This window comes from Zootoca vivipara, chromosome Z1, assembly GCF_965207765.1.
Source record: "Zootoca vivipara chromosome Z1, rZooViv2.hap1.1, whole genome shotgun sequence".
Classification (NCBI taxonomy): Eukaryota; Metazoa; Chordata; class Lepidosauria; order Squamata; family Lacertidae; genus Zootoca; species Zootoca vivipara.
In genome coordinates, this window is record NC_142583.1 from 49,189,035 (window position 1) to 49,201,393 (window position 12,359).

The window sequence follows — 12,359 nt, forward strand, 5'->3', positions numbered from 1 at the left end:
GGCTCTAATTTGGTATCACAGTGTTTTGCAAGCTTTCTTAATATTAGCATTATTTTTTCTTACAATCTCTCACCACTTTAGTACATGCAAGCAACCTCACAGCTGTTTTAAAAGTGTTTGTAGAGGAGTTTTGTCTTAAGGCATATCTATGCCATAGATAGCTTTAAAAGGGGGGTGAAGATGAATTCATGGAGTTTCCAGAGTAGCAATGCCGTCAATGCTTCATTTAAAGAAAACATGTTTTCTTTTTCTCTGTATCCAGTGTATCTTTCCTATGCATTTTATAAAGTGTGGACCCAAGGACTGGATGCTCCCCAACATTGCTGCATCTACAGCAACGAATAAAGATTCACAAGCGACACAAACTCTTACATCTGCCATGTTGCAAGAACTGGATTTATATAAATATATATAGAAAACATAATCGTCCCCCCCACACACACACACACTGGAAAGTAATTCCAGTATGTACTTTGATGTTAAATGCCTTGAAAATGGATTGTTTTCTACCGAACTGTTGCAAATCCCATTTGCCTGGATATATACTTGATGCTGGAACTAAAGGGGATGAAACTTTCAATCACCCTGGAATATTTTTTAGGTTTCTTTGTTTGTTTAGGGGGATAAACTATGTGCATACACAATATTTTTTTTTCTTCCTTACACTTCTACGGAATAAACATTTCTGCTGCAATATTCTATAAATGGTCTCCCGTTGTTTCCCTTTGGATTCCTAGAAGGGCTCCTCTTATTTTCTTATGATGCCTCCAAGTGGTTTGCACGGCTAGGATCATCATGTGTCCTACTGTACAACGGATATAGCTCTATGTGGAAGGCTGTCCTGTCCACGTCCATTAAGGAGCAGGGTCTGCAGATAGCACCTGGGCAGCAGATGGAGTAGGCACAATGATCACCAGGTCATAGTCTTCCCCACAATGGTGAGATGGATTGTATTTCTGTTTAAATTGTGGCATGTCATTTAAAATCTGCACCTATTCATATAAATTAGCTTATGCAAAGGCCCGTCTAGTTAAAGCTATGGTTTTCCCAGTAGTGATGTATGGAAGTGAGAGCTGGACCATAAAGAAGGCTGATCGCCGAAGAATTGATGCTTTTGAATTATGGTGCTGGAGGAGACTCTTGAGAGTCCCATGGACTGCAAGAAGATTAAACCTATCCATTCTTAAGGAAATAAGCCCTGAGTGCTCCCTGGAAGGACAGATCGTGAAGCTGAGGCTCCAATACTTTGGCCACCTCATGAGAAGAGAAGAATCCTTGGAAAAGACCCTGATGTTGGGAAAGATTGAGGGCACTAGGAGAAGGGGACGACAGAGGACGAGATGGTTGGACAGTGTTCTCGAAGCTACGAACATGAGTTTGACCAAATTGCGGGAGGCAGTGCAAGACAGGAGTGCCTGGCGTGCTATGGTCCATGGGGTCACGAAGAGTCGGACACGACTAAACGACTAAACAACAAACAACAACAACAACATGCAATTTTTATGCAACTCATTGTCCTATTTTGTCCTTTTTATTTCGCTGAACCATATCCTCTTTTTTTATGAGTGCACAAGTGACTGTTCTATCACCTGGTCCCTAAGCACTGAAGATTAAAGGGTTCGAGACATAAAGGTTTCCACTCCATCAATAGCTTAATTCCTCCTCCGCCAGCCTCCAATTGCCTTGGCTTGTGAAGCTGTACAGATGAATGTTTAGGAATAGTGCTGTGTCTTAAGGGCTTCTCCAAATGACTGGCTCGAAGGATATCTTTTATCACGTTTTTGGCCTTTGGGGAAATAATCCTGCAACATCTGATTCAAGTTCAGAAGAAATGGATGGGACACATTGCTGCTTCTTGGCAGAGGACAGAGATATCTGTGCTGCTTTTTTTTAACCTCTTCTTCTTTTCCTTTTATTGATGCCGTGCATCCCAGCACCTATGAGGAGGGGCACTTAGCCCATAAGTGGGGAATTCACGCATTGGAGTCACAATTGGCTAGTCGCAAAGCAATATCCAATATTTGGAGAAGCCCCATTTCAGTTCCATGCCGAGTAGGTAGATCTGGAGACTTCAGGAAATGCGGAAAGGCATTTCCCTCCTTCCTGTGTTCCTGGTTTCATGCCTGGTATCACACAAGGTGTGAGCTTGCATCATCACACTGTACAATTTGCTCACGTCACTGGCTGCTGGTGGCTGTGCCAGGAAATACAAAGTACGGCGATGTCACATCGCACATCGTACACATATCTTTCCCCCTGCAAGCGGAAAAGCAGTTGGTGGTGGAGATTTTAGGTGTGTGGGGTGGGGAGAGCCACCAGAGGTGGGAAAGAGTTAAGAAGTACTTTTCCCTACCCATTTCCCCATCCACACTGGTCTTCCCACTGCAGATCGCAATCTCAACAGCTGCATTTTGTTAAAAGCATGGTATGTTTTACATGCAAGTGAACAAATGGAGTAGTTCACCCCTAACCTTTGTATCCTGAGAAAGCCACCTCTTTGAGGCTTGCTTCCAAAATTAAGGTCCGAATGTGGTGCCCACCTGGAAGGGGACTGTATAACACTTCATCATGGATATGGCCGGACATATCCAAGAGATCTCTTTGGTGCTTGGAAAGCCCCACCTGAAATATTCACACTATTTGTAACTTTTGTTATGTGAAGGAATAGTTTCTCCAGCCTGCGGTCTGTACCTAGTGCAAGTCAGGATATCTGCTAGTTCTTGTCTGCATTGATCCTAGCCTGGCAGTAAATATTTTCAGTGTTGAAATGGGGTGGATTCTCATAACCAACAGTCCTGGAATGGTGCTGCCAATCCAAAGTCTTCCCATTGACAATTGTGCAGGCATTAAAAGGAAATGACTGGAGGCCAAATAGCTATAGGGTCAACAAATGCCTTGGCCCCCAGTATTCTCACTCATCCTCTCTGCCTCATCAGTATGGGAATATATTTAGTTACTTTCTTTACAATCATTTCTCTCTCTCTCTCTCTGTCCCGCCTCCCCTTGAGCTTGTGGAAATGTTAAAAGGACACTGAGTGAGTGTGCAGCCATGAAATAGTCACCCTTTGTAATTCCTGTGACCTTTTCTGTTCTTACATAAAAGGCTCTACAACAGCATAAAGTATTATTATCATTAGCTATTCTAAATGCAATGTTGACCATTTGCACTTCAACCTGCTCCTTTCTTTGAGGCTGGTCACTGCCACATCATTTGGGGAAATTATGTTTTGTTTTTTTACTGCATACTTAACACCAAAGCACTTTCAAATGGAAACAATCTAGATTATTCCGGTAAACTCTTTAACCATTTCTTCTGCACAGTTACTGTAGTACAGGGGGGGCAGGGCTGGCTTGGGTAATAATAATTATTGCCTTGAATTAAAAAAAAAAACAAACATGGGTGTTTCAGATTAGCCCACCAAAGAAAGAGATGAGAAGAAGAAGAAGAAGAAGAAGAAGAAGAAGAAGAAGAAGAAGAAGAAGAAGAAGAAGAAGAAGAAGAAGAAGAAGAAGAAGAAGAAGAAGTTGTTTATTTATACCCCAGCCACTCTGGGCGGCTTCCAACAGAAAAATAAAATAAAATAATCAATTAAACATTAAAAGCCTCCCTAAACAGGGCTGCCCTCAGATGAGATACAGATACATGCCTGGTTCATTCACAATGCAAACCCAAACCATGGCTAAGCATGGACAAACCAGGATGAGGTTACTCTGAGGAAAAATATAAGGCCCTTTCACTTCTCTCCCATGCTACCTGGAACTAAGCCATGGTTTGGCTTAGCAATGCATCCAAACCTAGGTTCATGTTTTGTCTTGTTCCAGACAAACTCTGCACTGTAGCCAAGGTTTGTTCTTGACTTAGCATGTGTCTTTTTCCAGGGGGAGCTGGGTATGCTTAGCTTGGAAAAGATGAGACTGAGAGGAGTTATGATAGCCATCTTCAAATATCTCAAGGGCTGCCACATAGAAGCTTGTTTTCTCCTGCTCCAGAGGGTAGGACCAAACCAATGGCTTCAAGTCACAAGAAAGGAGATTCTGACTAAATACCAGGGAGAACTTTCTGACAGCGAGAGACGTTCAACAGTGGAATGGTCTCTCTCCGGAGGTTATGGACTCTCCTTCCTTGGAGGTTTTTAAGCAGAGTTGGATGGCCATCTGCCATGGATGCTCTTGCTGAGATTCCTGCATTGCAGGGCATTGGGCTAGATGACCCTTGGGGTCCCTTCCTACTCTACAATTCTATGATTTTATGATTCTAAGGTAAGACCTCTATGTATTTATTGGAGCAAATATGTATCTCTGAATGAGGGTAACCGCGGGAGATGGAAAATCAAGCCCGCAGCAAGTTTGATTCCAGACTCATAATGAAGTATATCACATTTGTTATCATTGTCACAGCTAATAATTAGCAACTAATAACTTAACAACTAATAATAATGTAAAAAAAAAACCCACCAAAAGAGAGCTTTAAAAATAATACACATAACAATACTTTGATGAAACATAATATGTAAATAAAGTTTATTTTTTCTCCAGCTATATTTGCTTGAAGCATTTTGTTGGCAAACTTCTGGAATATTAAGTATTTGCTAACTTTAAAACTCATAAGTATAAAAGTTTATTTTAAATAATTATAGAAAGAAGGGTGGGGTATGCTCTGATATATTCCTATAAGTCAGAGGCATAGCTGCCAAGTTTTCCCTTTTCTCGCGAGGAAGCCTATTCAGCATAAGGGAAAATCCCTTTAAAAAAGGGATAACTTGGCAGCTATGGTCAGAGGTGCAGAAACCTTTTGGCCCATGTGTGGTGATATCCACTCCTATGAGGATATTGAGATTAGTAGGAGTAGCCTAGCAACTTCTTTCTCTTCTGATACGTCAGCGACAGTAAACATTGATTTTGTGGGGAGGTGTCATTAGACTGTTGCTAAAGTTGTGTTTGCTAGCACCTTCCAGCATTTCTGAAAAAGTTAACTGGGTTATTTGACATGAACACTCAACAAATATTGAGGGTCTCCCCCCCCACACACACACAAAAGAAACTTTTAAAAGGCCCAATTTCCCAGCACTTCCACTTTACAACTAGTCAGGGGGGCCCTTCCTCAAGGCCTCTATTCATATCTCTGTCATTTTCTTGCCCTTCTGTCTACTTCAGTACACATTACTTTGGAGCATGTTGATGCCTTACTTTGGGAAAGGGCATAAGGGACAGGAGAATGTTCCCTTCCAGACACAAATTGTAGGCTTCTTTATGAGCTGGTGATCCCCAGCAAGAAATGATTTTCTTTAGCCAGAGGGCCTACAGAGTCTCTCCCGTGTCAAAAAGAACATGTCACCTGTTACTTTTCCCCATGGTAGTAATGGAAGGAATTTGTACCATGTGAATTTGACATAATTTAGTGTGAACTTGACAGATTCATCTTGAATTACAAAGTGGATTGAATTTCTCCCCCATCCTTACCCTATGGCAAAGCTTTTTTGCCCCTTGGTTGTGAGGAGACTGTCAGGGAAGGCAGGAGAGCAGCGGAGGTATGGCGTGAGCCCCATTTCCAGACAGGCCTAGCTTAAAGGGTGTAACTCAAAATGGGGCCAGCCTGCCTATCTGTCCACATTTAGAGCTGCCCCATTTTGGAATCTTCCTTCATCCCTGGTCCTTGCCCCGTGGAATGAAGATCTAAGAAAGCCTTCAGAGACCATCCAACATGTTAAGATATGAAGATTCCTTCCATCTACCCAGTCCTCTTCTTCAACCATCCAATTATCAAATGGATTGTAAACAGACATTTGGTACTTTGAAGGCTTGTGTTGCAGGATTTCAAAATGTCATAAAGGAGGAATGCATTTCAGTCACTGAAATGCCACCCAAATGCCAAAATGTAACGTATGCTTTCCATGTCCATTTCAGATTCATTCAAGAGATGCCAGCCTTTGTGCAGCTGGGCTGATGCTCCAATGCCCCAGGCTGCCCCTCTTATCATAGGACTCCTCCAGATGTCCTTTTCATTGTGCATTCATGTTTATTTGTGCTCATTATGGTATGGGAGTGGTGATATGCAATCCCCCTGTTTGCCCCTACGAAAGGTTTGTGATGGAGGTACTGCTTTATTTCCAGTCATTGCGCGTCCTGTAGCTACCTGCTGAAACCCTGTAACTTTTCATACCACAAATGTTTCAGGGTTGTTGCCTTTCGTCCCACTTTTGTTGCACTGTAGCCCAAGAGTGCCCCTCCAGAGAGCAGTTACAATGGGGAGGCTTTGCAGAACAACTAATAAAACACAATGCTGTGTAGATTGCCCAGTATAAATCCACCACTAACACACTCTTATTGCAGCAACAACAATAACACTTGAGGAAGGAAAAAAGAATCCCCAGTCTTTAGAAGCCCACTGTCATCACATCCTTTTTAAAATAGTGAATTTGTATCATTCTCCATTAATAAAAAATGTAAAAACATAGAATCGTAGTGTTGAAAGGCTCATCAAGTCCAACTCCCTGCAATGCTAATTTGTCTGCTCACAGGAGTGATGGGTAGCTGGCATGGGGTACCTGTGGTGCATGAAGAAGTGCCTCGTGTACTGCTGAATACGACATAAGACACTGTTTCTGACCCGGCAGTTTTGCTACCAAAAAAGAAGCAGCTACATCTGGAACACTGCAGGAACTTCAAGAGCACCTTCTTACTTTGCACTAGGATGCTGGGAAGGGTCCTCAGCCTGGGGAATGAGATCTCTCTCTCCAACCCAGTGGTTCCCAACAAGTGGTCCGCGGACCCCCAGGGGTCCGCGAGCTATGCCAGAGGGGTCCGCAAGATCACCTCCCCAAGATGCGTGTACCGAGCGGCGCGCGAGCAGCGGGAGCGCCACGCACTGCTGCCGCGGCGTGGCGCCCGTAGCAATCTGCTCCGCCGACTCGGGAGTCTCCTTGGGTCTCCTCAGAGGAGGAGGCGCCACGGCGAAAGCACAAGAGCTCGCTTGCCTCCTTCCCGCCCTCTCCCTGCCTGTGGCCAGCAGCTCCAGACGCTGTTCTGTGGAGTTTTTGGCGTGGCTCCGCCTCCTCCGAGGAGACCCAATGAGACTCCCGAGTCGGCGGAGGGTGGCGGACTCGCTGCTGGGAGCCCCTGCTCCCTCAATTCAGGACCCGGTGGGAGGCTTTGAAGCGGGCGCGAGGTCACCTCTTCACCTCGGCAGCTGCGCCTTCCCCTCCCCCACCCCATTCCACCGCCCACCCCCACCCCCAGAGAGAGAGGGGGCCACTGTTTTTTGGGGTGGTGGTCTTACCCCCTCTGTCAGTGACTATCTCTGGGTAGGTGACTGGAGAGAGCCCACTTAGCCCTTGTAGCTATGACAAGAAGGATCCAGCTATCCCTTCTCTAGAGAGGGCGGAGCCAACATGCCATCCTCTAGATGTTGCTAGTATACATCTCCCATAATCCCTGACCATTGAGTTGTAGTCCCATAACATCTGGAAAGTGCTATATTGACTACACCTGTTGCAGAAGGACAGTACTCAATTAATATGTGCAGGCAGTGATAACAATAGGATATCTGAACAAACAACTTCTCAACACAGAGCGTTCAGAGGGATTGCAGATCAAAAAGGAAAGCTTTTAGGATTAATTTAGGTGTAAACTACAAAATGAACAAAGCAATCACAATGGTGATCAAATAAAAGGTTATTCAACGGGTTGAGGGTCTACTAGTTTAGAAGGACTTTGAAAGGGATGGCTATACTCGGGGATCTTGTCAATGATCACATTAGGACTATGTGCAGGTAAACCTTAGCAGCTGGATCACGTCAAAGACCAAATACACAGAGCATCTATTTGCACATCTGGTTCCTTATCCAGCTACGGATGCATACCCAAAATCCTGTGGATCCAGGTGTGACCCCCAGCTGGATTTTTGCAATAATGTGGTCCCTTCTTGTAGACAACAAGCAACCAAATGGCTCTTGGCAGGGCCTAAAGAGACCAAGCATGAGGAATATTTATTGGACCGAGGGGAATAGCAGAATAAAATATAGAATATCCCTGTATCACAATGACTTTGAACTGCTTTGCTTTGCTTTTCATTTTCTATTGTTTCTGATCACAGTGTAAACTGCCCTTACCCAGCAGGTATAGAATAGCACAAAGTGGGCTGGGCTGGACTATCACAATTATTTGCTAGTCTTATCTGTTCCTATCACTAATACCATTTTCTTCCTCAGCCCTGGGGAACATCTGTAATTACATTTTTCAAAACCAAAGCCCGCTCCAAATGGATGGATAACATGGATGTTGAGGGTGGGTGGGTTTCCCCCACAAAGAATGGCTTTATTTAGGACAGATCTCACGGGAATCTTATCTCACCTTCAAGCAATGCCAGTGAAATTGCTTTTGTCAGATTTTCCTATATTAGAACACATATACAAACCCACTCCCCCCAAAAAATCACCCACCAAGATCCCCCAAGGCTCAGACTTTTACAGGTTAAAAAAAGATCCAGCAGCAGCAAAATTCTCCTGAGTGTCAACCTTAATTTCACCATCTTAGCTGCGCTGCCTGCATTTTTAATTAAGTGCAAGACAAGTGGAGAAAACGGTATGCGAGAAACAAGGAGGAAAAGGATTATTATAATCCAATTGAGACATAATTAAATGCAGATATCAAAGACTCATTGCACAGAACCTGCCTGAGACTTGGGAGTAGATGTTTGTGTTCAGTTCTCTCCTGTAGCCTCTTCATAATTCAGGGTGTTGTGTTGGGTTTGGTTTTTTTTCTGTTTGTAATAACAAAGAAGGGGAAATGGCTGCTGATCGGATAGTAAATCAGTCAAAATAAATCAAAAGCAGCAGAAAATCTATAAACCTACAGTACAGCATAATCTCTCTCTGGTGACCTGCTTCACTCCTTCGGTGGTAGTTTCTCTCTCTGAGTTCAGGGAAGAAATGTAGCTCAGTGGTAGTAAAGTGCATGCTTGGCAGGCCTAGGTCCAAGTCCAGATGTTTCCAGATAGGGCTGAGAGAGACCCCTGTCTGAAACCCTGGAGAGCCATGGCCAGTCAGTTTTTGACAGTACTGAGCTCGATAGCCCTCTGCTCTGACTTAGGAGACGGCCGCTTCCCATATTCCATCCCCCACCCCAAAACAAACAAAACCCAAAATCTCTAGACTCTCAATATTCAAAATAACTTCAAGTTATTTCTGTACTACAAGAAAGCTAGTGGAAAGGTGAGCTCCTCTCTGCTCAATTCAGAATGGGTTTACTTGAAGTGAGTTACTATAAGCTGCATTTGACTTGGGCCTGGGTCTCATGCCATAGGCCTCCAGCTCCCCATCCTCAAAGGAAGATGCTAGGGATGCAGGAGACCTCTTGGAGCAAATTCATCAATGGTAGGCAGTTTCATAGGCGGATGCTCTTCAGAGGGTGAGACCAACTGAGCCTGCAGGCTTCACCAAAGTCCACTCAGTGAGGCCTGCCCTGTCCTCTGCGGGCTCTGCTCACCTGCCCACCCTCCCTTTGTTTGTCCGTTGTGTTGTTATGTACTTGACCTTGCTATGGACAACGTTGGTCGATGTATTCAGGGCTGGGCAGGATTTTGTCCTTTGCACTATCTGAGAGTTTTGCCTACCTCATAGCAATTGCAACAGCTTTGGCAGTCTAAGCATTGGACTGGCCTTAGTCTTGGTGGAGGGGATGTTGTAAGCCTTCGTCTGGCCCTCCAAAGAAAAGGGGTATCCCATTGAAGGGATCCAAGAGGAAGTGCTTCTATCCGGATGCCCAGGCGAGGGCTAAGGCCATCGCACTCCTCAAGGCGGCACTCACGTGGGGGTGATCCTATTTGATGTATGTCATAGGTCCTCCTCACCTCAGGGCGACCCCCATGAAAATACTTCCAGCAGGTGGGCTTGTTGTTAATGGTTATACCCAATGTCTATGCCAAACCTACTACATCTGCAATCAATAAAAGGTGTGGCCTTATTTAACCCAAAATTTGTATATCATGTCGTGACTGGTTCTTTTATTCAGTCAGGGGCATTGGGGGTTGTGGTGTTTGGGCATGCAAGTTATTCTTCCATTCTTTATAATAAAGTTTCTATGGGGTTCAAAGCTTTGCATACATCTTCACTGATTGGTTTAGTGAAAAGGATTCCCTTGGCTATTTTAATCTTCTGAATCTGGCCTATAATACAATTTGATAAATGAAGACTTCTTCGATGGGATTTTGATCAGTAGAAAGTACAACAATACAGCAATAAAATGTTTCCTGAAGATTGGAATCACAGTTTGCTCCAGCAAATGTTTTTTTGTGCTGCATTTTTAGTGTTTGCTCTAATCTGATTTGGGACTTTTAGAAAGGCATGAAATAATGAGAATCACATATTGGCTTCTGTAAAAGATAAAACTCTGTGAAATGTCTGCTTGAAGCTCCATAAAAAAGAGTATTTCAACACGGTAACATAGCATTGCCAGTTCCTGCTGAGATCAAAACATCCTGATGGAACAATACATAGTTATTTTATGTTCAGATAGAATTGCCAAATGATCTCTCTTTTTAAAAATAAAAAAGTTCCTAATAAAATGCAGAAGCATAGGGAGATGCTGTATTTAAATGCTTGTGATAAATTCCCTAAAGGCAGGGCTTGGCACCAAATGTGGTCTTCTAAGCCTCTCTAGCTCATGCTTAAGACACTCCCCGGGCCACACCCTTGCTCCTAGGTCACACATTTTCTGAAATAAAAAATAAAACTGTAACTTTAAATTCAAAAGCAGCAGAGTTTTTTTTAAAACACACACTTCTTCTTTGGTGATCACTCGTAGCCGAGTAAGATTGTCTTCCATAAACACGGTTTTAACAATGGGTCCGTAAGTGACTGTGGAGGCCAATTCTGGATCCACACATCCTTCCACAGTGGGGACATTCAGGGCCGTCCTGCCCATTGACTCTAATGGCGCAGTACGCCAGGGTGCTTGGGTGCTGAAGGGGGCACTGAGGGGCACCCCAGCAAGTGGGGGAGCTGTGCAGCAGCCTCCCTTTTCCCTCCTCCTGTGCGCCCGCCAGCCGCGCCGCTCAGGGGAGAGCAGGGAGGTAAGCGAGCGGAGCAGGGGCACTAGGACCCTGTTCCGCTCTGCAGCGCCAGGGTCATCCCTCACCCCAGCACTGCATTTCATTGGTAGAGGCGATGCCACGTGGCAGCAGCTCTACCAATGAAACACAGCACCAGGGTCATCCCTGTTGGCGGGAAGGCAGGGGCGTACCAGCCAGCCAGCCAGGGAGGAAGCGGCACGCTGCGGGACCCAGAATTCACCACTTGCCTGAGGCGCTGCCCCCTCTTCTTCCTCCTCCTCTCGCTAAGCAGCCTGGACGGGCCGGAAGCGCCTTGCAGTGAAGTCCCCGCCAGGCCCAGAGGAGGAGGCGCATGCCAGCCGGCTTCCCCCCGCAGCCGCTTTCAAAGGTCGGCGTCACTGCCCACAAAGCTGCTTGCGCTTGTTTCCTCCAGCGTGGATGGCGCCCACTGGGCCATGCGGCCTCCGGGCCATGGAGATGGCGAGAGCCGGGGAGCTGCCCACGCCCCGGCCAGGGCTGAGAGGGGTCGGTGGCATGACCTGGCAGCGGGACACCCCAGGCAATTGGATCTGGCGCCTGGAAGCAGCAGGTGAGGGACGGCGGGAAGCCTGGCCTGGTGGGCGGGAAGCCAGGGCAAGAGCTGCTCCGCCGCCCGACTTGGTGGCGAAACGAACCTGCCGTGCAGGGTGTCTCCTGCTGGCACTGCTCCAACTGCCCACCCTGCTCTGCCTGGACGCCGACATTGCCTTCTATGGGCAGTGGCTCCCGGGGCCCCAAGTTCTAAATTTTGGGAAAGGGAGGGGCGCCAGAGGGACCATTGTGCCATGGCGCTGGATGTGCTTAAGATGGACCTGGGGACATTGGTTTCTGGGCGGGAATTGATCACAGTGTGGATTTGCCAAGTGTGCCTTCCTCTTAGCACGTTTCTCCCTTGCTTCCTGAGATCAAGTTTCTTCAAAGCCCATGACACCTTTGGTAAAGGCTGTTCTCCAACTGGAGCGCTCGCAGGCCAGTGTTTCCCAGTTGTCAGTGTTTATACTACATTTTTAAAGATTTGCCTTGAGACAGTCTTTAAACCTCTTTTGTTGACCACCAGCATTACACTTTCCATTTTTAAGTTCGGAATAGAGTAGTTGCTTTGGAAGACGATCATCAGGCATCCGCACAACATGACCAGTCCAACGAAGTTGATGTTGAAGAATCATTGCTTCAACACTGGTGATCTTTGCTTCTTCCAGTACACTGATATTAGTTCGCCTGTCTTCCCAAGTGATGTGTAAAAAATTTTGGAGACACCGTTGATGGAAATTTT

The 12,359-nt window shown here is 45.6% G+C and overlaps 1 protein-coding gene across 2 annotated transcripts in view; it reads left to right on the plus strand.

Annotated features, from left to right (window-relative positions):
* NDST4 (N-deacetylase and N-sulfotransferase 4) overlaps positions 1-702 on the plus strand; it is a 124,608-nt gene extending 123,906 nt beyond the window's left edge. The window contains exon 15 of one of the 2 annotated variants that reach the window (XR_015947781.1): positions 263-702. Coding sequence is in view for 1 of the 2 variants with exons in the window: in XM_088660395.1 (XP_088516521.1) it covers positions 263-415 (153 nt within the window). In the remaining variant the exon portion in view is untranslated. The remainder of the gene's footprint in view (positions 1-262) is intronic. The other variant, XM_088660395.1, reaches the window with a different exon arrangement.
* The last annotated feature ends 11,657 nt before the right edge of the window (positions 703-12,359 follow it).